This window comes from Gasterosteus aculeatus, chromosome 2 (assembly GCF_964276395.1).
Source record: "Gasterosteus aculeatus chromosome 2, fGasAcu3.hap1.1, whole genome shotgun sequence".
NCBI classification, from domain to species: domain Eukaryota; kingdom Metazoa; phylum Chordata; class Actinopteri; order Perciformes; family Gasterosteidae; genus Gasterosteus; species Gasterosteus aculeatus.
Genome location: NC_135689.1, coordinates 8785234 through 8812418, shown reverse-complemented (window position 1 = coordinate 8812418; position 27185 = coordinate 8785234). Strand labels below are relative to the sequence as shown.

Genomic DNA, 27185 nt, shown 5'->3' with positions numbered 1-27185 from the left:
TTCTCACCTCCTTCTCTCCTCCCCTCTCCCTGGGACTTTTGTTACACCTTGCCTCAAAGAATGGATTTGGTTTCTTTGTTTTTGTTTTTTTACCGTATCGAATCTCCTCCTCCTCCATCTGTTATCACAGAATCTTCCCGCTGTCACATACCTGTTGAATTAATCTGCACACACAAACATAAGTCTGTGCATGGGGTAGAAACACACAGCAAGGCTACATTGCAGCCCACAGGGAAGACAACTGAACTGAACAGGGTATGAGCTCATCCGATGATTAGGTAGCTGTCAATCAACTTCTCCCCTTCTTCCATGACTGGTTTCCTCAGTACACAGATAGAGATTTATGGTCTACAGATATTGGAAACAATAAGTAAGGCTCTTGCACTATGTTGCTCTTGCACTATGTTGTCTTATCTGTCTTGTTGTCCACTGTCTGATGTCATGCACCAACCGCCAAAACATATTTTGATAATAAATGTTCCTGATTTCTGAATTAAACCTGAAGTCATTGGATAATTCAGTGTAGCAAAGGACACCTGTAAAAGCACCTCAGCTTTCAAATTTAATTTTAAATGCTTGGAAATACTCCCATCTGTATTCTGTTTGAAGCTGTAATATTTGCGTGAATTTGAGTAAATAAAACTGACACACAGGGTTATTGTCAAATATAGTAATATAAGACAAAAAAAAGTGGATCAAAGGGATTTGGGAAAAGTAGAAAGAGGATCACAACTGCAGAAGACGACATCGCAAAGTGGGGTTTGATTTCTGAAGAAAAGGACGAGCAAGAATAGGGAGAGAGGGTCGTTTAAAAAAGAGGGAGAGAGAGGAGAGCAGGAGACGGCAGAATGAAGAAGAGATAAAGGAAAAGGAGACCCAGATGATCTATAATGGACTTTATGATATCTGTTAAAGAATGGGTGGTATAGATATGGAAAGAAAGAAAGAGTAGTGTGAGAACTGGGGAACTATTGTGACACATCTAAGAACTACCCAGGTACCCACACTTGATGCAGGCGTATGGTGGAAGAGGAAAAATCAAAGAGGTGTTGAGATTCCAGAAAGGCATGTTTGGTAAGCGGGTACACACCTGCTGCAGTGAGGCTCTGATATGCTGATACTGACGGTACGTTGTGTTCAATGCCAAACAAATTTCACAACGTGAGAATTAGTGATACATGTGGAATGCTGTTGTATATTAGGCTGGACTGTAGTATTGGTGCGGACCAGAGCTAAAGTTAGATTTTTACCATTGGGTTGCGTCCAATATAAGATGCTCTGCACAAACTCATTCTTCGCACAGTGCGTTGATCTAACACACCATCGGCCCCAAACTGACCCAAATAAGCAAAACGTACATCAGCCAAGACGTGACCAATGCACATTAAAAAGAGTGAGGTAATTTAACAGGCCTTCCCGTCTGCAGGTTGAGGCAGGTTAACTGACATTCCGATCTCTCCCCCGGCTCTTTCTTTCATTCAGCAGGAGAGGAGGGGGAGGGAGGGGGGTTGGTGGGGGTCAACACACACTCTGAGGCCTGTCACTGTGTCACACACTCACACTGGCATTAGCCTACCTACATTCTTTCAAGACAAAACTACTACCTGGTAACCAGAGACACTCTCTCTCCACCTCCCCCCTTTCTCCCCCCCCCCCCCCCCGCTCTTCTTCTCTGGCCGTAGTCTTAGCATTGATGCCACCGAGAAAACATTTTGCTGCCGTGTGGCGGTTGGAAACATTTTTTAAGTCCGCGACCTGCATCCGTCACATGTTTCAGTCCGTTCAGATGAGTTTCCAAATCAAACTGTTTCAGCACCACATTGGTTTTCTCAATCATTTTCTCCAACGTACTCAGTGGCACCAAAAGCATCCCAACGATGCTGTAGACAATAACAGCATTACAATAAGACTAACCGACTGACACTCATCTACGTCTATGTCTACATTGAGAAATACCGTCCTTAACTGCTTCACTGGGTCAAATAGCGATGTCAGTATTACCTTGAGGTTGTTTAATAAATAACCAGTAAAAAGAGCCTCACAGTAATAAAATCCACATCCCAGAAAAGGCTGCGGGTAGGCTGCCTCGTTGTGATCCGATAGATGCGAACGCGATTGTGAAAATCTTCATTCTTTTACTACTTTCACAAGGTAAAGAGTCTAACAAGCTTAAACACTCGGTGACAATGACGGCTCCTTGCTTGAGACCCTCGATAGAAGGGGGCGCTTTAAGAAAAGAGGGGAGAACAGGGGTCCGATGGACGGCAGCGGGATGGGAAACTAAATGGCGTGACTGAAAACACTCTTGTCGAGGACAGAGGTGCACACAGACACACACGGCGCCGCAGGATGAGGGCACTCGAGCAGGAGGGCCCGGCACAAAAGAGTGGCATTCAGAAACATAAAAGGTTGTTCAAGAGCGACGGTCAAGAACGCAAAAAGGTTAACTTGGAGCTCTGAAAGACAGTGTGTGTGTGTGTGTGTGTGTGTGTGTGTGTGTGTGCGCGCGCTGTACATCTATACACAAGTGTGTGTGTTTCTGGTAGAATTACTGCAAAAGAAGAAGGAAACAAACACAATGTCCTACCAAAAAAAAACAAGTTTACCAGCAGCTCACAAATGTTTGGGGGGGTAATTTCACTATATGTGGCTTTGACTGAAATCCAATCAGCCTCATTTTAACTTGAAAACTATGAATGTGCATCAGTTGTAATGGCCGGCAAGAAAACATGTTCACATTTTTAATACAAGTGGCACGTTTATGAGAACCACAATTTCAGGTGAAATAAATATACTCTACAAAACACACATCAACACCTCACAGCCCTCAGACAGAAATCTGTAAAATGTGCCACTTTGATGTGACCAACTGAAAACTCCAACAGGGCAAAGCATCTCCAAACCACAAAACACAATAGTTCAAATATGAATTGGGTGTCTACCGCTTGCTGCCAACGTTCTGGGTCAGGCCATAATGCAGATTTTTCACCAAATACTCTCAATATCGATACTAAAGGCGACATTTTAGGGTTGAAGTCAGAGCGGCGAACACGCCATCCTTCAATTTGCCGACAGACAGCGCATAACATGAGAAACACTGGCAAAGCAGCTTCGGTACAGAGCGTTTTGTGCTGGAACCACAGTTTGACCAACGAGAAACATCCAAATAGGCAACATGCTTGGATGGGTTTCAATGAGCCTTACCTGTCCGAGGTCCAGGGTGACGTTCACCTCGTTGTACTCCGTGCTGCGGGACAAGGGGGGGCTCTGCCACCATCGCTCCGTCCCGTCCACGGCGTTGGTGATGGGGTGAGCGCGGTCGCTGTCGCCCTGGCTGCAAATGTCGCAGTATTGTCCCTGAGAAGACAGACAGACGGTAGAAAGTGTCAAGCTTTTGTTCAGCGGGCGTCGTTGAGCCCTCGCGCTTCACTTTCCAGCTGTTTCAAACACATCTGCACCGTCCTTACGGTGTGATGCACCCGGTGTGTCCACTGAGTAGCTTCAAGGAGAGGAGGAGGAACTAATGAGACACCGGCTGTAGTCTTAGTTTTATTATCTCATTGTCAGTTTAACACTTGTGTGTTTGCTCTTATTTACAGATCTTCGGTGGAGACGGAGCTTCTTGCTTAGAGACGGCGTGACAGGATGCAAGAAGTGATTTACACACACTGGGTATTGTGGCATATGACACCTCAGTGTTTGAGTTACAGCCCAATGTGTCCCAGAAAACAATGTGAAAAAGAAGTTTGTCCCCCTAAGCCGCCGTAGGTCATATGACTTATATTAAAAGCGGGAAAGCGACTCCACTCCGGTTACTGTAACAGTGAGGCCGTAGCCTCTAATATATCTCTACGAGTAGGTTCAAATGTACCATCAATGTAGTCTCCGTATGGCTTTTTTGTGCCCAATTTGCACACGATTTCAGTCTGATTTGACATCATAGTGCACATTGTGAAACAAGTCAAATCAATAATAATTTCACAGCCTTAGTGAACAAAAATACAGTCTTCTACTATAGAAGTATCTCACTCAAACAAAGTTCCCCAAAGTCAAAATTATAATAATCTTCTGTTACATGAATTAGTCACTTTGTCATAACAATCATTTGAGAGGCCAATTACAGGCTAAATTATGTGTCACTGTCTGGTATTTGTTTCTTGAAATTAAAAAACAAATTCAGGCACGCAGTTCCGCTGTCTAATCGCCTGAAGGGAGAATTCCGTCGGCTCCACACATTCTTACGTCTCTACGCGTACATTTCTCTAAACTGTGGTTTTCCACCTTCATGCTAATTTGACAGAGCGGCCAAACCATTGAATTACAACTTCCGACTCGAGTCCACTTGAAGTGTCCTCTCCACGTCTTTGGTTTCTAAAGCCACTCTTCATTTTTAGCTAATCCAGTTTGTCAGCGCGTTTAACCCGACCACCGTGGGCAATCTGAGCGTTAGCATAAACTAAACAAGTGCCGACTTGAACAAAAGCCCGAGTTAGGAGATGTTATCACTGCAGGTCACTGAGGTCAGAGGTCCATGGTTACTATCCGACTCCACCCCCCCAAACCTCTTCTCTGTGTGTTAATCTTAAAAAGCTTCAAATTATGATGTTAACAATCCATTAAGTATGACCCTTGGTGACACCCATTGGTGTCGGGACCACAAAGCAGTTCATAACGTCTTAAAGACAGAAATGAAGGAAGGAAATCAGCAGCTGAACGCAGACATTTGGGTGCTTGTGGGCTTTGGATCAACCAGCTGATTTCCTAGCCGGGTTTGTCACTCCTTAAAAGAAGAGTCTGCTTTATTACTTTTGCCCGGCTGTCAAACCCCCTTTCGCGCTATTTCAGTCTCTTTTTATCAGTTTTCTTTTCACGGCCCACCCTCAATCCTCTTTTGTCAACAAAACGACCACCTGGAAATAAATATGTAGAGTTCTCTTTATTTCTCCCTCTCTGTGAATTACTTAAGCACGTCCAGCGACATGAGAGCGACCAGTGTCTCCTGCAATGTTCAGGCAACAAATCCACCTGGTTATGCTTAAGATACGTGGTTTGGCTGATAATAGCAACTACAGAACTTGTGTTACGTGACAAATAAGATAAATGTTAAGATAAACGGGCAGCGGTCTCCGTGGTGAAAAAGTCTTGAGTTTTCTGCTACAAACTGCACTCCCCCCTACTACTGTTTTTAATTAATAAAAAAACCCTCTCGCCGCTTGCTGTCAAATAAAAACAGGATTAACCTCAGGACAGAAAAGTCAGTGCGGTAACGCAACAAGTGGGCGGAGCCACAAAAGCCCCGCGTTGTGGGCTGAACCCGTGCTGCTGGTGCTAATGGCCAGATTATTGGGGTTCTTTGGGAGATTTCCTGAGCTGTTTGTGGACCAACGTCACCTCTTCAACCAAACCGCCCGGAACGGGCAGATCAGAGAAAAGGCTGAAAGAAAATTCTGCTGAGAGAATATTTGGTTCTAATCCTCAGTGTGGAGACGCTGAAGTGGGTCAAATGAAGTTAGGATCAAGTACTGCAGAGAACTGAACAAATATAGAGCTAAATTACCATCTGAATTAAAGATAATTGCCAAGTAATCTATATAATTATTTCTTTCAGTCTCCCATCTAAAAGGGGGACGGTGGAAGTTTTTAACTCTTGTTAAAGTTTATTAAACAACCCTCACCCAAATCCCTCAGGCCACAGGCTTTTTGGGCTTCATTCTCAGTCTCACTTCAGACTCCCTGCTGTTCATTCTCGCCAATCTCACATTCATCTCAACGACAAATCCTTATCTTCAGGTCAGCCTCTCTTTTCATTTCAGGTCACGAGGTATTTATTAGCATGCATGCCTCTTGTTTTACAACCACCAAACCATCAAACATCAGCTAAGGATTCAGAAGGGACAGAATCCCTTTGTTCCTTCCAGACTTATACAATAGTCTCCCAGACAAAATTGATCTGATTTGAAAAAGACCCGGCAGTTGCCGGGGAGGGAAAAGGCAACGACAGGTGGGAGAGGGAGGGAGAAGGCAATGAGCCTGCTTGTTATTGCTTTTAATGGTTAACCCGTGAAACTCCGACAAAGCCTTTGGGTTAAACTAAACCTGGAGCCTCAAACACAATGAGAGTTCACGAGCTCTTTGTTACATCAAAAAGTCACCTAGAAACATGTAAAAGCATGACGTGGTGAAACGCTGCCTTCCCTTATATAAGTGTCACGGGTTATTAAGTCCAAACAGAGGAAGCAGTGCATGAAATAATGACTTGGCAGGAGCGCCGTGCACACTGCTCACCCCTTCAACTCTCTGGAATTGGAAGAGGGACATAGCGAAAGCAGAGAGAGAGAGAGTGTGTGTGTGTGTGTGTGTGTGTGTGTGTGTGTGTGTGTGTGTGTGTGTGTGTGTGTGTGTGTGTGTGTGTGTGTGTGTGTGTGTGTGGTGCATTTCAGAAGCCCACCAGTGTGTCACATATCTAAATCTGATTGCATTCAGTCCTTAAAGTGCACTGATGAATCACAGCACGGGAAAGGATCTACAGGTACGTGCACACCTCCAGGTGACGTTATATGTGTAAAGGGGCCATAACGCTGACATGCTCTCATACTGCACGAACATCAGTCACCGTAAAGGCTGCTGAGCATCAAACACCGCACGGATCATTCATCAGGGCCAAAAGCGCGGAAATCACTGTAAAACTGATCCGACCAAGTTTTCCGACTCGGCGTGAGTTGGGATCGAACACTCACCTGGATGGTCTGACTCGGGTCCCCGGACACCGGGCCTCCCACCAGCTTGCAGTACAGGTCCTGCAGGGCTCTGCCGCCGTCGTCCTCTCCACAGGTCGCCGACGCGGTGATCTTGGTGCCCTCGGCCAGGTTGAAGTAAGGCGGGTGCAGGCTGTAGCCGTTCACCCCGTTGGTCGCCAGCTCCTGCGCCGAAGCAAAGCGGCAGCAGGTCGCCACGAGCGGCCACAGCAGCAGCGCGACCCGCCGGAGGGCGCGCGGAGCCGCGGGGCGCGCGGAGCCGAGCGCCGTCATCTCCACCTGTTCGCTCGGTCCGGGTCCGAAGAGGGAGGAGGGAGTGAATGAACTTAGAGTTTTAAAAAGGAAAAGGAAAAGTAAGCCGTTAACGCGGGTTTGGAGAGAGGGAGGGAGAGAGAGAGAGAGAGGGAGAGAGAGAGAGGGGGGGACGGGAGTTGGTGTTGTAGTCCCGCGGAGCGGTGTGTTGAGGTTTCTGTCGCTCTACCAGGCACCTATTCTCTCTCTCTCTCTCTCTCTCTCTCTCTCTCTCTCTCTCTGCACCCTCCCCCCCCTCCCCGTTTCTCTGGCTCGGTCCGTCCCCAGCGGCTGGTTGGAGCACCAATGCTTTGTGTTGGATGCACTTTCTTTCTTTATTGATTAAAATAAAGCCATCTCACGAGGATGCCCACTTCTGATATATTTCTGTGTTTTCTCTCCTTCATTTTTTTACTTCCGTCTCTAGTCAGCTTTTTTTAGAGTTCTTCATTCCCCCTTTTCATAACTACCAACCCCTTCTCATCAGTTCAAAATGAGTAAATGTGTTTGCTCTCCTGCATCATTACACTAAAATGGGGAAACAACAACCACACAGACAGAAATGGCATCCGGCTTAACCATCAAACACACAAGGAAATACACAGAGACAGACAGGTGTGTCTCAACAAACATGCAAACCCCACACGTGGATCCGGTCAGCACAAAGAAAGACGAATCCCACTGGGGCTTGATTTGGGAATAGGTGGTGATTTGTGGTATTGATTCATGATATTTGGTTGCGTAACGTTTTTTACTTGTTCGTGTTTGAACACATTTCACAGCATTTAAGCATCTGAAACAAAAATAATGTGGACAGGTGTCTTTGATATGTGAAATTTGAACATCTTTTTCTGTTCCCGTGTAATAAACCTTGTATTGACCTGCGAATTCAGACACAGATCATTTGCTGTGACATCGAAAACAGTTGAGCGCAACAATCGTTGACCTGACAAGATAATAGTAGAAACTTCTCAAACCTCAAAGTTTGACTCTTGACTTATTCCAGAGCTTCCAACCACATTTCACAGTCGTTATCAGAAAATTGAGTGAACAAAATTGTTACATGACCAAATCATTCAACCTTGTCAAGATCATAATGCTGTTGGTTTATAGGTTTTAACATTTACAGAATCTGCTTAGTCATAATGCTGCATAACAATAAGCAGAATAGGAGAGCGATCACAAGGGAGACACAGGAAACTTATCTTTTCCTCAATTGTGCATGTCGTTTTAGATAAGATGAGGTTAATGTAACAGATGTGTGCGGTCCACATCCCATGTGTCACGGTTTGGGTTTATTTCCTGTTTTATTTTGTAGTTTCGTGCCTCCTGTGTCCCTGGGTTAGCTTCACTTCCTGCCTTGACCTGTCACCCCCCCTGTGATTGTCTGCCTCGTCCCTGATTGTTTCCACCTGTGTCCAATCACCTGCACCTTCCCAGTGTACTTAAGCAATGTGTGTCTCATGCTGTCATTGAATGCCCTTCATGAATGTCCTCCCATGTGTGTTGCATGTGGTTCCCGGCCGCGGCTGTGTTTTCTCCCCTCAGCATTTTAGATTTTTGATGAACAAAGTAGTTTTTGTGCTTTTTTGTTTGAATTTCATAGTCATTTTGAGCCCAACCATAAGGCTTTGTAAATAACTAAGACGTTTTGTTTGTTTTGTTGCAGCTTGAAATGTTAACCACACTGCGACCGCAATCGGGAGGAAATAAGTTTCACTCAAAACTTAATTGAGACGGCCTTTAGGCTGTAAATGAATGGAATGTTGTGAGAGACAGAACTCCCCCACCACCACCTATAATGTATACAACCACCTGTTACCGTGTTACTCTAGTTGAATAGTTAGCAGGTCACATGATGACAACTGCGCAGACTCCATGGCAACCGTGCAAAATCCATTTGCTAATCAAGATTGTGAAATATGGTTGAAAGCATTTCAAAAGCTAAAAAATACTATATTTTGTCATGGACACATACAGTTGTCAATAGCGATGTTGGCGCTGTTAGGGGGGAAAGCCTCATGTAGCATCACACTTAGATTATCTTGCTCAGGTTGTTGCTGATTGCTGGAATTTGTTAGCACCAGAGCTACACGGTAAACGCTTGTTTGGGAGATTGTGTTCACAAATGTTCGTCTATCTGCTTAAACTCCGGGACACAGTACAGGCGGCCTGTCAATCCTCTCCTATCATCCTTCCTCTTCTCTGTCTTTCTCTTTCTCTGTAATCTCGTCATTCTGCCAGCGAGCTGTCAGACCAATCGCATACAGACTGTGGTCTTGTTGTCGGTTGGTGTGTGCGAAAGCGAGTGTGTGTCCACTTAGTATTCCATCTCAGCTCGCACACTTTCTTTCTGTCTATTACAAAATGATCTCCTCATCACACAGCTAACATTATAAATGAGTCCCTGCAGACTTTGGTTTCACACAGACCACAAGCAGTGGTCCCCTGAGTGAGTGTCCTGTGTTTGTTTGAGCCATTCATCCTACCCAAACTGACCATGAGTAGAAACATTAGCGAGGATGCGTCAACAATAATCGGCGAGATGATAAAGTTCCCTAAAAACATGATTGTCTCTGCCACATAGAAGAACATCCCTTTATAATAGACTGAAACTCACAGAAGAAGGTTTTTACACTGATTCAAGGGGTGAATGAAAATGTACGTGACTTATTTAGGTGTACAATTACATGTATAATTTCAACAAGTCAAAGGAGAAATAGTACATTGTTCATTTTTGGAAAAGGGTCAGGGTTAAAATCCCCTATTAACCTCTCACTGCACACACAGACTCTCCTGTGCTGCAGCTTATACATCTCTTGAATAACACCTGAGCAGCTGTGTGTGTGTGTGTGTGTTTTCCCATGCACTCTGGACTGCCACCATCTAATCAAGGTGCAAGAACCACTTTAGAAGATGAAAGGGTTTCTCTTCCACACACACACAAATGCAAAGATAACAGATGCCAACGTGAGTCAAGTAGTATTTACAGGCCTCTTGGTCTGAAAGGATGTTTATTAAAAGAAATCCTATACCGGTGAACCTGCGGGGAAAAAAAGGAAAGAAAACCAGTTAAGATAAGTAAGGCAGGTGAAATTACTGCCACGTCTTCTCAGGCCAAAGTCCAGAAACCTCACACATCTATTTCCTCCATCGTCTGTCAAACACATGCTGAACTCTGACCTGGACTGCTGTCTGCCTCTTACACACACACACACACACACACACACACACACACACACACACACACACACACACACACACACACACACACACACACACAGAGGCTGGGGTCAGTGACCTCCTGTAGTTTAAAGGACTCTAGAGTCACTGTGTTAATGCAGCAGAGCTTCATTCACTGACACACTAGAACATTCCTCAGGCTGTCTGGAGGCTCACTGGTTGTGTGTTGCAGTTTTCATCTTAAACTTGCACAAATCTTCATCATCAATGAACACGTGGAATATGTCATATATTTAAAAATAGGCCGACGTCGTGTTCGCGCGGTAAAGTCACCCCCAGCGGCTGTTGGTCCATCACAGTGAGCAGGTGGAGCTACTCGTATTATTATAGCCCTTCAAATCATGAACAGCCTCCTCCTGTTCTGACAACTGATTGAAATGAAACACTGTTTGGATCTCTGTTAAATGTCATCCAAATGTACCATTAAATGCCAAAGAAGCCAGGATATCTGCTTCTCCCTGTTTCCAGGCTTAAGGCTACAGAAAGTAAATAAACATATCACAATGTTGAAGCGTTGCTTTTACTGCAAACAAAGATTAATGGAGCTCTTTAGGACGAGAGAGTAACGACAAAAGAGAAAAAAACATGAAAAGACAGAGACAAATGGAGGAAAAGAGAGGACGTGTCACCTTCACCTCACTAATCCACTCATTCTCTCGATCTTTCTTCCTGAACTCTACAACTAATCTACTTCCTGGTTACCAAGGAAACCGAATGAGAAATGAGGGATAGGCCACTTGTTGTTGCTAACTGCTAACTGCTCCATCAATTGAACCACTTACCCCCTGCTGGTACCTACACACACAAACACACACACATACACAGACACACACACACACTCACAATCATAAAAACACAAATGAAGAGGCTGGAATTTAATTGAAAGACTGGCAGGGAGGAAGGAAGTGTCAGAGGAAGTAAGAAAGTAAATTCAAGTAAATGTGGCTGCGCGATGCAGCAGCAAGGACACAATCAGTGTTTCCTTTGAAGGCGTAAGTATCACTATCTTACTTCTGCATCTTTTTTATCCTTTTTATAACTTATACCCTGAAATACAATACAAAATGGCAAAGGATTGAGATTACAATAAAAACCATCGGACAATATTTTTTCCACAAATTTGGGTAGCAACTTGTTGGTTTTGCGTGAATATATTCCAATCCGACGGGTAAACAAATTGGTCAACATTAGTGTCGGTTAAATTGTGGAAGCAGCTCTGTAGCTGTGAGCCTGAAAACTAGATGATTTTATCATGACTTTGTTCTTCTCCTTTGCAGCCATAACTTGAGTATATGATGGTATGGTAGATGGTAACAGCAGTGAGTAAATAGTGTGCCTCCATTTCCAGCATTTCTCGAGTTTGCCGCCTCCCGCCATTCTGGAGATAGGACACACACACACACACACACACACACACATATAAATGTTCAGCACAGTGCTGAGGGCGGATATGTTTGATGTGCTGTGGGCCGGGGAGGGGATGTTTTGGGTTGACAGCAGACTAAAATGTCTGTCTATGAGGCAGGTACTGACATGCCTTCTCTTTGTCTCACACACTCCTGGTGGGCCCCCCCTCTCTCTCTCTGTCTCTGTCTCTCTCTTTCTCTGTTCTGCTTTTACTGCCAAGAAGAAAGGATCAGAGCTTTATGTTATTGATGCATATGGTCCCTTATACAAAAAAGTATCATGGTGAGATTGCATTGCAATGTGGTTTAAAAGCTTAGGGCTCTGGGCTCTTTTCATTAGAGCTGGGTGCTCAGCAAACATCTCAAGGTGATTTGTTTTGTTTGGTTGAGCAGCATTTATAGGCTGTAATGTTTCAGTTCAATGTGATTTTTTTTAAATAATTTGATTTTCGTCAAAATGTTAGAAAACAGATACATTACTAAAGTTTTTAATGAACTACCAAATTAGTTTATTATATTAATGAACTAAAATGTTTTCAAGGTATAAGAATATTCATGATAATTATGTATGTGCAGTTGCAACGGTACAATATCACCACATAAATGAGGGTAAATTTTCTCTTTCTCTCTCACCAGTGTCTGTTTCACCTCTTCATAGATCTTTCCTACTTTGAAGTTTGCTGGTGTCCAAAAGAGGACAAAGAAACACAAAGAGACGAGGCTAGGTGCTTTCTGCAGAGGAACAAAAGGATCAGCGAGGGCGATGCAAAGATAACTCCGGGAGAGAGACAGACAGAGGCATAACAAAAGACGTTAGGAATACGGTGAAGAAAGAAAATTAGAGTTACGGTAAAGTGTAAAAAGGAAGGAGGAAATGAAACCATGCAACACATTAAGAAGGCTGGATAAGGAAAGACAAACGGTAATATATAGCCATAATATATAACCGTGACATGAAGTCAAGCAGAGCAAAAGCTATTCAGGGTGACGCCATTTTATTTTCTTAATTTAGAAGTACCACAAGTTAGTTCACTCAAATCTTGTCTGAGTTCTGTTTTAATTGACATCTAGTGGCCTTAAAAGGAACTGAAGGCAGAGCTGGCAGTGTTATGGGCTGACGCCTCCCACCACACTGCATGTGCAGCTAAAAAAGGAAACAGCACCTGGATCAGTGATGTGGTGCAAAAAAAGCTGACACAGACTTCTACTGTGACGAAAATTCACTTGAGCTTCAGTCGATAAAATTACATCACCGACCGACACAAAAAACTGCTCAAGAATATGTGAAAAACAATAATTTTACATTCAATGTAATCAAATTGTTAATATAAGAATGCATTTAACATTGTTCTGAGCATGTGGGTTTCCTGTCCCTTGTTTGAGGGCTGAAACAGAGTCCTTTGTCTGTGCCGAAGGTATGCAGGGGGCCAGGTGAGGGGGAGCATGAGGGGCCTCAATCCCTTCACGTTAAGATCATTGTATGGCGAGCTTAGACTCGCCTGGCGCACCCTGCCAAAGGCAAACACATGCAGCATTAAATTCAGATTAGGAGTTTGGCTTCAATTGAAGGCGCAGTGAGTGTGTGTGTGTGTTTGAGATACTTGAAAGGGAGAAAAAAAAAAAAACCATACGGTCACACTTCCACTTCTATAGGCCTTGCAAATAAATAATATTCAAATCTTTCTTCCTCTCCAAGGACACACACCGGTGCATCCTTTCAAGTATTTTCTTCATTTAGACAGACAGCGGTTCTAAATTTGTCCATAAAAAGGAAGTGATTTGATTAAAAGGCTTAACAGAAGAGCACATTCACCATTGTCTGTAATTTCAACTGAGAAAGAGAGACCGCTGAGGAGGTCAGAGCTGGTTACCTATTGTTGCAAGTACAGTATATCACACAATTTGCATGACGCTCTAGAATGGCAACAGGAGAATTATTCTGTAAAACTGATCGCACACTAGAGACATTCACCTTTGATTCTCCTTCAGTTTGTGATATCAAACTGGCTGAAAGTGCATATCTATAGACCACATATCAGTATATGTCAGAGTATAGAATAAAGCGCCAGGCAGAACGGCTTTTTAATGGACATGAATGGGAAGCAGATATTTCCTCACATACCATGGTCCAAAGTCCAATCATGCTTTCTGGGAAAAAGAGAAAGAAAGAAGGGGATGGAGACGAAATGATGAAAACAAACTGGTCACCTGTGCAATTACTCACCTGAAGAAAACGAGAGAAAATGTGTGGGAACAAAGCAGTAAAGCGGCAGTTGATGGCAACTATCACAGAGGCTGTGTGAGGTTAAAGACGCCCTAAAACCGCTCTCACACGACACTGGCTCATCACTGTATTTACCCTGAATGCACACTGTAACCTCCGCCGGCCTTGCCCTGTCATCCACACTTTGACCTTTATTTAATCTTTTCCTTGAAACCCAGCTGGTGAGCGTGTCAGACAGGAGGTAACATGTCTGTCGACAAAAATGTACCTGCAAAAAAAACCAAAAAAAACAAAACTCTTTTAATAAGTTTCCAGCACGTCAGGCGTGAAGAGAATGCAACATGTTTGAATTAGCAGCTGCTTTCCCTTTTATTGAAAATCAGTTTAAAACAGATTTTGCTCATTGATGTTAAATTTAAGAGTTTGAGATACTGCCTCCACGAGATGTCGTCTTTCAGATTAGTGGAAAGAACATCCAGAAACTAAGATAAACCTTTTATATAAAACGTTTTTAATGCAGGTTATTTTTACACCTTTCACCTGTAGTGTCATTCCTTTACCTGAGAAGGGAATGCCGGAGGTGCTATATAGAGATACAATCACACAAGTCAATAAGCCAGATGGATACAAATACTAAATATTAGCGATCAAAGTCCAATATATTTAAATATCACATTACTCCGTAGGTTTAGAAATAGGGTGGAATCAAACCCAGTCAGCGTGGGAGGAGACAGTGCTAACCACGACACCACTGGTTAGAATTCCTTATGACGCCATTTCAGAAAATAGATTTTTCCCTCACCATCATGCCCTTTCATGACTATAGTACAAATTTCATCAACACTCAAAATATTTTGGAAACGCTGAACCTTTTTTACATGCTGGGTGAAGCTTAATTTGTGCTGTGTCAAATTAAATGTGACCTCTATAGCTGGGACACCGCAGGGCAGGTAGTTGTCAATCCAGCATTGGCGTAGTCTACAAACATGCGTAGAACATTACTGCCCCCATGTGACTAGAGAATGATCATTTTAATTTAGAAGTGAACTTTTTTTTTTTTCAAAGGAAAAATCAGTATTATAAACCAACTTTTCCATTAAAAACTAGTTCAGTACAGAGGATTGCAGGATAAGTTTGGTAAATTGAGAAACTCATTAAAAGGCTTTTGCGTAGTGTAAAAAAAACACCAACATTAGACTGCCATAGCTGAACAAACTTTATTTTGTAATTTAATGGGTACAGATCAGTCTAAAACTCTCCATCATCCTCTTCTTCCTCCTCTGCACTATCCATGCCAACCTCCTCATAATCCTTCTCCAGAGCGGCCATGTCCTCTCTGGCCTCTGAGAACTCTCCCTCCTCCATCCCCTCCCCCACGTACCAGTGAACAAAGGCCCGCTTGGCGTACATCAGGTCAAACTTGTGGTCAAGCCGAGCCCAGGCCTCTGCAATAGCAGTGGTGTTGCTCAGCATGCACACGGCCCTCTGGACCTTGGCCAGATCTCCACCAGGAACTACGGTGGGAGGCTGGTAGTTGATGCCCACCTTGAAACCAGTGGGGCACCAGTCCACAAACTGGATGGAGCGCTTGGTTTTGATGGTGGCAATTGCGGCGTTCACGTCTTTGGGCACCACGTCGCCGCGGAACAGGAGGCAGCAGGCCATGTATTTGCCACGCCGAGGGTCACACTTCACCAGCTGATTGGCCGGCTCAAAGCAGGAGTTGGTGATTTCGGACACCGTTAGCTGCTCGTGGTAAGCCTTCTCAGCGGAGATGACGGGGGCGTAGGTGGCCAGTGGGAAGTGGATACGGGGATATGGCACCAAGTTGGTCTGGAACTCTGTCAGATCAACATTGAGGGCGCCGTCAAAGCGAAGGGAGGCGGTGATTGAGGACACGATCTGACTGATCAACCTGTTCAGGTTGGTGTAAGAGGGACGCTCGATATCGAGGTTCCTACGACAGATGTCAAAGAGGGCCTCGTTATCGACCATGAAGGCGCAGTCCGAGTGCTCCAGGGTGGTGTGCGTGGTCAGGATGGCGTTGTAGGGCTCCACCACGGCGGTGGACACCTGGGGGGCCGGGTAGACTGAGAACTCAAGCTTGGACTTCTTGCCGTAGTCGACAGAGAGACGCTCCATCAGCAGAGAGGTGAAGCCAGAGCCGGTGCCACCGCCAAAGCTGTGAAACACCAGGAAGCCCTGAAGGCCGGTGCACCGTTCAGACTGCGGCAGAGGGCGGGACACAGCACACATGAGCGGCGGTAAGACAAATAGTGCAATTAAGCAATTGTTCATTTTGCAATACCAGAATAGGTTTCTGCATGAAAGAAGACTGAGCTTAATAGTGGTTGCACAAAGTTACATTGTGACTCATTCAGCTCCTTACATTTCAGCCCAAAGGCGATATTTCACAATACTAAACACCGGCTCAAACGTCCTAAAAACTTCACGCTCTGAATTCACCCACCAGTTTGCGGATCCTGTCGAGCACCAGTTCAATGATCTCTTTGCCGACGGTGTAGTGTCCACGGGCGTAGTTGTTGGCAGCATCCTCCTTGCCAGTGATCAGCTGCTCAGGGTGGAAGAGCTGGCGATAGACGCCAGAGCGGACCTCATCTGAGTAAACAGATTTAGGAATCAGAAAATCAAATGAAGTTTGGATTTTATTAAAATCAATGGAGGTATCTGAATTTATATATAAAAAATACATTTAAAAAAAAGTTTACCAATCACAGTGGGCTCCAGGTCTACGAAAACTGCCCTTGGGACGTGCTTTCCAGCTCCAGTCTCACTAAAGAAGGTATTGAAGGAATTATCTCCTCCCCCGGTGCTCTGGACGCTGGGCATCTGTCCGTCCGGTTGGATGCCGTGTTCCAGGCAGTAAAGCTCCCAGCAGGCGTTTCCAATCTGGACACCGGCCTGACCGACGTGCACAGAGATGCACTCGCGCTGGATGGGGAAAGGAAAGATGTGTGACATTTACAAAGGAACAATGACCAGACAGATTTAAGTTTTGAACATATCAAAAGGAGCTGCTTCAGATCACGGCCACATGTTGAAGACGGCTAGAGGCTAAAAGGGAGGAGGGAATAAATACAAAGGACTCTTTGTGGTACCAGAGTCCAAAACATCATGGCAGAGTCACCTGATGCCTGCTGTCCATTTATTTATAGTCTCAATTTGTTTATGCAGAGGAACAGATATCATGAAGGAGAAAATGAAATGAAAGGATCTACCTTTGGACGGACATTAATTTAACTAACCAAAAACAGCTTTTGTCATTTCTTTGTATGCAGTTTTAAAAGGAATTTGTACAACATTTAAAGATTAGTGTCGTGTCACTCATTCATTGAATTTCATATGAAATCATGGGTCTGGAAAAAGGTTGAAAATATTGGGAAAATCTAAAATAATTGGATGAATAGTTGAGAATGCAAAGTCTTGGAGAGTTAATAAAAAGATGTAGGGTAAATGCAATAAGAAGAAAAAAAACTAGTGAATTATATAAATTTTACACCAATTGGGTCACTGCAAACAGTACATTTGAACACAAATGTTAAGAGGGGGCAATTAGAAGAAAAAAAAAAATTCAGACAAGCCCCAGACAATTGAGCAACAGTTTTAAGAAGTGTTCCTATTGGAGGCCAAAGCATAAACGCGGGGTCTCAGAGGGGGTGCTCCGCGGGGTCTCAGAGGGGGTGCTCCGCGGGGTCTCAGAGGGGTGCTCCGTGGGGCCGTGGGCCTCCCGCCGCTCCGTACTCACCATGTCTGCTGAAGATGTGGGAGCGAGAAGGCTGACCGGACTGATTCCACTCTCACTCTGCGCTTCAAGGAGTGCTGTGTGAGACGATTACTGAGAGCTCTGAGGGCCGAGTCACTTTATAGCGGCCTCACGGGGCGGCGAGGAAACAGCTGAATCCAATTGATTGAGTTACAGGAGCTGGATTCCTACTGGCTGAAGGGTTATCGGCCATGACGGGGAGAGGGGTTTTCCATAAGAGCTATTATAGTTTATTGGATGTATCAGCATTGGAATACAATTAATGTACAAAAACGTTCAGGTTATTGTTGTATGATTGAATTAGAACAGTTTTTGCATTAAGTGTACTTGAATACATGTCCTCCATAATTGTTGTCCACATATGTGATTTTGTGTCCAATTTCTCAAAGGGAGTAAAATCTGAACAAGTATCATTTTATGGTTATTAGGAAAAAGGTGAATTCCAGGGTTTCTTTGTATACTTGCAGTTTGTGTCAAAGCGGTTTTTCAGAATTTGAAAGACACTTTGTTGTGACATGCTGCCCTCTGCTGGAATGGGGTCCTGGTTCATAACTATGTTAATCCCTGTCTTCTAAACTAATAAAGATGACTGAATCCGATCTGTCGTGCCATCATTCATAACGAAAAGCCAGTGTATATACAAACATTCCAGTATAGAGCCACATTTTTTTTACAAAATAATGAGCATTAAGAATAGTTTCTAGAGCAGGCGGCAGTAATGTTAGTGTTGATACACAACATCTTTTTATGATTGAGATGATATACTGATAACATTTTAGATCGTTTGGTCCAGGCATTTCCAGGCCCTTTGGAGGAAAAGTTCCCGAGGGGACTCAAGTTTGTATGATGTAGCAGTTTGAGTATCCTCTAAAAGATTCACACTCCATAGAGCCAATTTTCAAGTGTTGCTACTAGACATTACATACTAACTGGGCAGCACCAGCTTTAAACTTACTGGAAATGTGTGTAATCAATAAAACATAAAGACTAACCACATAAGCCATTGATGTTATTTTGCGCTCACTGTTGGTTTCAGAAAAGTGGATGCTATTACATCAGCAAAATCAATTAAATGCCATAAAAATGACCCACTACAGATTGCCATTAAGTTAGCATTAGGGAAACACAATTAGTCATAGCTCCTTCATCCTTTATAGGCGGTGCTCAGATGAGACTTGATCGACAGACTTAATACCAGTCAACTCAAACTCTTCAAAAAAGGTACAGATCTATGCACTATTGTTCTGCATATTCCAAACCGGCTCAAACTTAAGATTTTAGCTTTGACAAAAGCATCCAAGTTAAATGCATCCAAGCTAAAGATTAATACTAAAAAGACCTTTTCCTGATATAAACATGTTCACGTCACTTCGTGTATTTCAATTGTTGATAAGAAGACCAGAACGGCAACAGATGTTTTTATCCCCCATTTTATTTTTTACAAAGTTTGTACTGCTTCAGCATCACACTTAGAGGTTCCTGTGAAACAAGAGAACAGAAGTTAGTTGATGAATGTCCAAGTAGACATATCCGAACAATTCAAATTGTAAAGATGGTAAAGATAATGAATACGCAAACTTTCAGAAATAAAATACATTACAAAAGTTTGAAATAAAGAAGTTACAAAAAGAGGTTTGTGAACTTAAGTAACAGCCACATTTTTGACACTCACTTTGCGACAACAGAGTCATTCTTTGCCAGCCTCAGGATGGAGTCATCAGACTCACCCTGTAGGACAAAAACAAATCTGGTCAGACAAAAAGATTCCAGCGTTTGTAACAGAACATCCATTTTATTATCTTGCAACGGTTGTGGAATGTAACAGTATATTTAGGCTACTCAAACATTGTACTACAGGGAAACGTTTTCTACTTCGCAACTATTTGACAATTGGTTAACTTGCTAACTAGTTATTTAAAATACTTTGATTCTTAAACGTCATAGTATTTAATTATAATGCTGTAGTGAATGTGACTTCATAATTCACCCTTGTTCCTAGTGTGGTTCTACACACTGTTGTTTCAGGCAGTTATTTAGGTAATGTGTTATACACGTAATTACGACCGTTCCGGGATCGCGGTCCCTTTAAATGTTCTGTTGTTGCTGATGACTTAGAGCCTGTTGCTAGGGAGAATACAGGGCTGCGCCATCTTGTTTATTCATTCGTTGTGGAAGAATAAACGAGACACACTTGCGTTCTCAACTTGAGGAATTGCCTTTTATGTTCAAATGCAACTTCCACAATGTATTAGTTTAAATGGGCATCACTTTTACCGGTTGCAACATTTGAGTAATGAACACATTAATGGGCAGCCAGTCCAGCTATTTCTTGGGAAACTGATACTTAAACAATTTGAATGTTCCAGAAAAAATAAAAAATAAAAAACTGCTTCAGTAGAAGCACCTGATAAAAAGGTAAAGAAATAGACAATATGAATAGCAAAAACAGCATTGTACAACGGGGCCGTCATTTAATCCTCTCCTAAAACACACTGATTAAGCAAATGTATGACGGTGGGGGAAAAACCCCAAAGGAACATAGAGCGAGCTGGGCCTCACCATTCTGCGGATGGCGCCACAAATGGCGTAGGTCTTGAACTGACCATTGAAGCGACCGGTCACCTTGTCAACCTGCAAAGGACAGAATTTGGGATTAGAATATTTTCAGTGTAAAGCAGCCAATGCACATGGGTGACTTTATGCAAATTAAAGACATATTAAAAATAACGGCATCCTCTGACATTGAGTGGGTTTCATAAAAATGTTGGTCTGAGTTTGTATTGTAAACCACGGTCAGAATTATCGTCCCGTTTTTTAAACAGTCAGTTGTTTTAAAGTTTATTGCGGCAACTTTAAACTGCAATAATTGTCTGAAGAAAGGATCTAAGCCAGGACCGCCAGGCAGTGAGGCAGCAGCCGCCCTGGTTCACGCCACATTCATGTGATTTGTAAGAAAAAGTGACCAACAATTGCATTTGGTCTCTGATGGCAAACTGATACGTTTAAAGCAACAGCCAGAATATGTTCCAGTTATGACGAAAAAAATATTCCAAGTGTTTTCACGTTTGTATTAAACCTGGTTAAAAAAATTAAATTGTCCGGCCGTATGTTTTTCCCTTGAATATACTGTAGACAGGGTGTAGCAAGATACTTCGATCCCCCCAAAACACAATCTACGGCGTAGGTAGATACACACCCCTGAAGTAATTCAGGAGAAATTGTCACAATTATCAATTGCTTCTAACCTAAATCCTAAAGTCTCATGCCCACATTTTACAGGCTAAACTTAAGCACATTCTCCACTTACTTCAGCAATGTTCATCTGGATGGAGGCATGGTCCTTGGCCCCAATGATTCTGTTGCTAGCAGAGCTGCAATAAACACACGTAATGAAAATGTGACATCACAGGAAACATGGTGATCTTATTAGGGAGGCACGTTCATCCTGAAAGTTGAGCATTCAACACCAGTTTTACTGTATGTTTGTGTATTTCTAGCTAACAAGGTAAGTTGAAGGTTCGGGTATTTTTTTACAGAGTTTTATCAGTACATGAACGTAAATAAAGGATCGCACTGCGGAACGAAACACTCACCATTTACGTGGGATGTAAAGGTCCACAAATTCACCAGCGTCGTTCTGCATGTTTACAGGTTGTACAGGTGGTCGCCTACAAATCTGAAAGAGTCGGAACCAAAAGACGAAGTCAGAAAGGACGTTACGTGGGTTTTAAGCGCTAACGTTAGCTAACGTTACGGTAACTCCGACGATACTCCGAGGCGCTTAATGACTCAACAGCGACTTGTTCCCAAACCTACGTGAACATACATGCGTATCTAGAATACGGAGAAGAACAAAGTCAGCTTTTTAGACGAGTAGTCATAGAAACCCGCAGCTACAGTTAGCACCGTTAGCATGCGGAGGGCTCATCGCGGCCGCATGTGGTTGCTCGCGCTGGCGAAACGGCTTTTACACGCGATCTCTGCACGAAAACGCCACCCGAAGCACGTCGAACACCACGTAGACGCGTTCAAATCGACACCCCTCCTAAGAAAGCCGTCTCTGAGCGGAGAGGAGACGTACTTTTAACAGTTTAGAAGACGAGAGCTCGACAGAGACGCACCGTATACGACAAATGGCCGACAGGAAAGGGACAGCGCGCGACCCGGAAGAAGAGATATCTCTCTCTCTCTCGATGTTTGTGTCGCCACCTGCTGGATGGACACTGGTGCTACACCCGATCCACAGCACATGGACAAAGGATGTAGACGCCCTGACAACTATATTACATATAACTATTTTCATTGCTCACATATGTATGTTAGTATATATTGTAAAAGGGGCTATTTACAGTTTCCAAGAGGATATCTTATCGTTAAATCCAATAAAGGTTTAGTCTATTGAATTGTCCAAAATTACAAAATTACATTTTGGACAATTCAGGTTGTAAAAGAAACAACTCTTTAAGTGCAAAATAACGCAATGCAATTCAACTGTGGGAAAATATAATTTAATTTACAGGTTCCTATGAAGAGATCTTGTTCCTTAGTTTGTTTTCAAGTGAATAAACTTTGAAGCAGTGCACATTTCTCAGGTACTTTGACTAGTTTTAGATCCAAGTAAATTAGTTAAGCTTGCTTCCTCATCTTGTTGACTTCTCATTCAGAGCAATAGTAGGTTCTAATACTGATGTTGGTTGTATGGCTCCCAGTCAATGTTGCTGTTTTCCCCAAAGGTGTTGGATGGGGAGTTCAGATCTCTTTTCAGACCAGTCCAGTTCTTTCACACAAAACTGGGAAGACCACTTAGAGAAGGTTTTGAGCATTGAAATACTGAAACAGATGTCAGCCTCCCGAAACAGTTTCCACAAAGCTAGGAATAGATTATTCTCTAAAAGCATTGTATTCTGTGGCAGGTTTATTTTCTTTACAAAGAAAGAGGCAGAGACCAAACCATGGAAATCAGTCCCCTTACCCAGCAAATGTGACCACATATGCTCAGCTACTGTATGCTGTGAACTTTAGTACATATGGTCTTGGGTTTTTAAGTGACAGATACACAAAGTTCACAATTTGCTTATACTTGAAATAAACTGTTTATTTAGAGTACAGTCACATGGTAACAATACAAAATGCACTGTAATGAACCGAAAACAGATGTCAAACCATCTTTCGGAGGGATACGCTACATGCACATTATGCAATAGAACAGTTTTAACGTTTGTATTTAACACAGCTATTCTGAATGTATGACATTTTTGTTATTGTACATATCTCACGATACATCATGCAAGTGTGATAAACGTATGCTGCACACGCAACACATCTTACAAAGTATGTAGACTTTGTTCTCCACAAAATCGGATTCGCCTCATAACATATACGACTCTGCCAAAAACGCACCAAAACATGATGTTTTACAATTTCAGCAATGACAAATAAAAAATGTGAATCATCCTATCATAAAGGATGGACTTTTATGAATTATTACATTCATGTACTGTATTTCATTTGAACCTGTGAGTACCTAAAACAGTCATACATTTCTAATAAAAAGTCCTTAAAATATTTTAGAGAGCTTTATTATAATGAACCAAAGTGGTGTGAGACTGATGCAATCAAATACAGATAAACCTAAACATATAGGTTGTAGAAAAAAAAATGCCAAAGGCACCATACAGTGAAACAAAATATATTACTAAGTAATAAAAAATAGACTATTGCAGCTGCAGCCATGACTTGTCCTGATGTCCTGTGGTTTTCATTTATTGCTGACACATGTACACCCAACAGCCAAATTGAAGGGACACTTGCACCACGTGTAACTGGTGTCGTTTACGCGCACGTGGCGGTAGACCGAAACCTGGAGGATGATAGGTTTAGCGATCATGTCCTTCACATTACAACTATTGCAATGAGCATACTGGATTATTGCGGGCTCCCGGCCGTTTATCTTATCCTCACTGGAAAAAAGGGAGAAAAGTATACATGAATATGGAGGCATGTCTGGAAGCAAATTGGTAAAACATTTGAACAACAGAACCATCACAAATCATATGTATTAATCAATAATTTGCTTTATGAACGAATGACGATGCCATTGAATGTATCAATTTATGTGACATAAATTGATATTTCATTGATTTACTCTGCAGTCTGTCAACCATTGTCTGTCAAACACGTAAACAAAAATGGAATAAAAGAGTGGATAAATAAAGGAATTTGCACAAAGGTAAACAAAAAAAAAAGCTAATTAAAACTGAAATATCAATTTATGTCACATTTCATAAATTAATTGATTGAACTTTTAAAAAATACTTTTTGATCAACATTCCCATTGTTGACACACAATCTCACAATCTCCAAATATTCATAAAACCACTTTCTTAACATTCTTGTACATAGAGGTTTAGGGGGTACGAAGGCTGGTTCATAGATGAATAAGGAAAGATTTACTTCATTCAAGTTCTTTCAAAGCTACAACAAATATTCAAACCCAAGTTAATATTTCATTTTTTATCAATTTCTTTTCAAACTCTTTTTCCTTCTTGACACACAGCCTTTTAGGAACCAGTGAGAGTGCCTTCACCTTATTTTCATTTCTGATGTTTTTTGAAAAACACTTCTGTAACCCGCCCTACATTTAAAAAACCCAAAACAATGATCCCCTCTGGCCAAAGAAAATAAACTCACTCAAAATTCCAGGGTGCAATTGAAGAGTGCCGGAGTTCCGACACATGTTTGAAGTCTGGCTGGCAATAGTTAGTGGTACTTTTGCAGTCAGGGCCACATACACTTTCGCTGCACACCATCCCCATCAGACCAAGAATAAACTGGGAAGAAACACAGATATATGTTAGAGTCACATTATTAACATCATCTGCATTTCCTACCTTTACTTGTTATCTAGTAATAAATAAAAGCTAAAATGCAAAACCCCCCAAAACATATGAATGAAGTAGTGTTTAAAGCTTTGATGAATTTTGCAGTATTTTTTGGTAGGTAATGTCTATGCACAATACCAGTCATGCACAATATGTATTCTATGAAGTAAAATACCATTACCATACCATACCAACTGTCAGTTCCTTCTTTGCAGAAGAAATACAACATAATTTCTGCACTACATGTAAAAAGCATGAACTACATAAAAGATAAACCTTCACACCCCTCAGCCGTGGCAAGTTATCAATCCCTGAAAAGCTCCCATATTACTGTCAGTACTCACCAAAAGAGAAGGGAAGTTCATGGTGAGGCTAATTAACCGGAGCAAATTCCTTGAACTCAGAGAGCAACAAAGGAGGTTATCTCTTCTGTCTAACCTGCGGAGTCCTCTCTCACAAACCTGTCTGCCCTCTGTCACTCCGGCGTTTATATATCTTTTGCGGCGGTGACGAAAGAGCATTTGCATCAAAGGGGAATCTACTGCGTGGGTCTTTCATGAACACAAGGATGTAATCTTGGCTTTGTTGTCACATGTTACTCTTGATTTCACGTGGTTCATTTTCTCAGGTATTAAACACAATATGTAACTTGCTTCACAAAAGAAATATAAAGAGCTGTGGATTTTTTCACATTTTTTTTCAGTGGATTTTTGCTCCCTAGCATTGAGATGTGTTACTTTCTGAATTTTTACAAACACACCCTTATTAAAATTTAATGATTTATCAATGCAGGACCTAAAACACAGGGTATAATCCATTACCCTGTTCGTGTTGGTATTGATATGATGGGTAGATTTTGACAAATGTTGTGATATAGTCCTATTTGAAGGATATATTGTCCCACAAAGTAGTATAAGTAGTATTCCTAAAACACAGTCAATGAACAAAAAGATTGAACAGCGTTGCAGCATTCTGCTCCTTCTCCTGATACTATTAAAAAACCCACAACAATTGCACGCACAGGTGAAAAGGGAGATCTCGTGATTCTTGGGACTTCCACACCTACAACGTCACTTATGCTCACCACGCTCGAGAGAGATTTGCTTAGAAACGCCTACACACGGCTATCCCAAAAGGCGTGTAGTAACAGGCTGCCCCATCTATAAACAGCCTGACACACGATCCCTGCTCGCTCCCTTGCTTTCGGTCAGCTGTGTCAGGCTGCAGCGGGAGAACCAGTGAAAGGTTTTATATGTAATGCATGCAATGAGAGAAGCGGAACTGTGAGCAAATGCAAAAATTTAAAGTTTAGTGTTTTTTGTGTCTCCCGTTATGCATGTAACACAGAGAAATGTAAATGTTGACATGAAATATAAATGAGATGTAACATTTGCATTGATGCTGATGACAACCGTAGGGACCGTAGGGAGTCTCTATGGGTACGCACAATTTTTGGAGTAAGCTATTCCACCCAACAGAGGACGTACTTCCTGTATTGGCACTGATGGTTTGCATCATGTAAATCCTGGACGTACTTTTAGGTGTATAGGGTGATCCCGAGCGGGCACATTCGCATTTTGACCACAAACACATTGACAACCAGGTCGGCAGGACAGCCACACTGATTAGTGACTAATCAACAGTGATGAAGTCATGTCACATTATCGAGGATACATTTTCATACTCCCTCGCCTCATCCCCATTGTATTGTATTCATTTATAACGGGGCCTGTGAAAGGTGGCCATGCAGTGAGCAGTGACTCACGTTCACTGTCAGTCCCTTCTTCTGCTTTTCTCTTTAAATGTCAAGGCAACAAAGGCCTTGACATTTAGCTCAGAGAGTGCTTTGTTATAATATTATTTAATACAGGATATAACCAAAGGAATTGCTAGAAATTGCTTAAATGTAGCTAAGGAACAAAACCATGCTTTTCCATTACTTTAATGTGTTGCTGTTGTCCAAAACCTTTCTATTTTCCTGGGGAAGACCTTGTGATGACATGTTGATTTTGTGCAAGAAAAGGAAACAGGTTTGTGGATGGAAGGAGTGCGAGAGAGGAGGAGCGCAGGAACAAAAGATGTTCATAAAGAATGCAAACGATATCTAACATTTCTAACATTTTTAACGTTGTTGTGGGGCAGTGTTTTCTAGCCAAATGTTACAGGTCTCAGGATGAGAGATACGGGTTTAGGACACCGAGGCGAAACCCCAGCACTGCACTGCCACTTAGAAAGCAACATGCATAAAATAAATTCATTCCAAATTAAAAACAAACAAACAAACGTAACCATGCATTTTGTGTGCGTCACACAAACTGCGTGTATTACTAATTTACACACAGGGAACCCCTACATATACTCCAACACATATGTAAATCAGGACACCACACTTTATTACTATATGACTTCAGGATGTCCGTGACAAATATAATCATTTAAATAAAATGTTATGACGTTCATAACGACAGGGAGAATGCGCCACAACAACAGAAAGTGTACCAGATAATAGAAGTACAGTTTAAAGTTAAATTAATGTGGGCAAATTACATTTAGTGTAAAGCATGTGAAGAAACTTGAGTGGAGACCATTTTCACTTAAAAA

At 42.4% G+C, this 27185-nt stretch overlaps 3 protein-coding genes across 5 annotated transcripts in view; all 3 read right to left on the bottom strand.

Annotated features, from left to right (window-relative positions):
• The window catches only part of lama5 (laminin, alpha 5), a 67555-nt gene extending 60275 nt beyond the window's left edge, over window positions 1–7280 (bottom strand). For all 3 annotated transcript variants that reach the window (XM_040192277.2, XM_040192276.2, XM_040192278.2), the window contains exons 1-2: window positions 6738–7280; window positions 3205–3357 (exon numbers count right to left, since the gene is read on the bottom strand). In XM_040192277.2, the coding sequence (XP_040048211.2) occupies window positions 3205–3357; window positions 6738–7028 (444 nt within the window). In that variant the 5' untranslated portion in view covers window positions 7029–7280. The remainder of the gene's footprint in view (window positions 1–3204; window positions 3358–6737) is intronic.
• A 7834-nt stretch (window positions 7281–15114) lies between these two features.
• LOC120829721 (tubulin alpha chain) lies at window positions 15115–17828 on the bottom strand. The gene is made up of 4 exons (XM_040194088.2): window positions 17686–17828; window positions 16649–16871; window positions 16390–16538; window positions 15115–16145 (listed from the first exon to the last, which is right to left on the bottom strand). The coding sequence occupies exons 1-4, from the start codon at window positions 17686–17688 to the stop codon at window positions 15168–15170; spliced, it is 1353 nt and encodes a 450-aa protein (XP_040050022.1). The 5' UTR covers window positions 17689–17828; the 3' UTR covers window positions 15115–15167.
• A 1532-nt stretch (window positions 17829–19360) lies between these two features.
• On the bottom strand, window positions 19361–21911 carry rps21 (ribosomal protein S21). Its single transcript, XM_040194086.2, has 5 exons — window positions 21825–21911; window positions 21297–21379; window positions 21011–21074; window positions 20263–20334; window positions 19361–19431 (listed from the first exon to the last, which is right to left on the bottom strand). The coding sequence occupies exons 2-5, from the start codon at window positions 21344–21346 to the stop codon at window positions 19372–19374; spliced, it is 246 nt and encodes an 81-aa protein (XP_040050020.1). The 5' UTR covers window positions 21347–21379; window positions 21825–21911; the 3' UTR covers window positions 19361–19371.
• Window positions 21912–27185: the final 5274 nt, after the last annotated feature.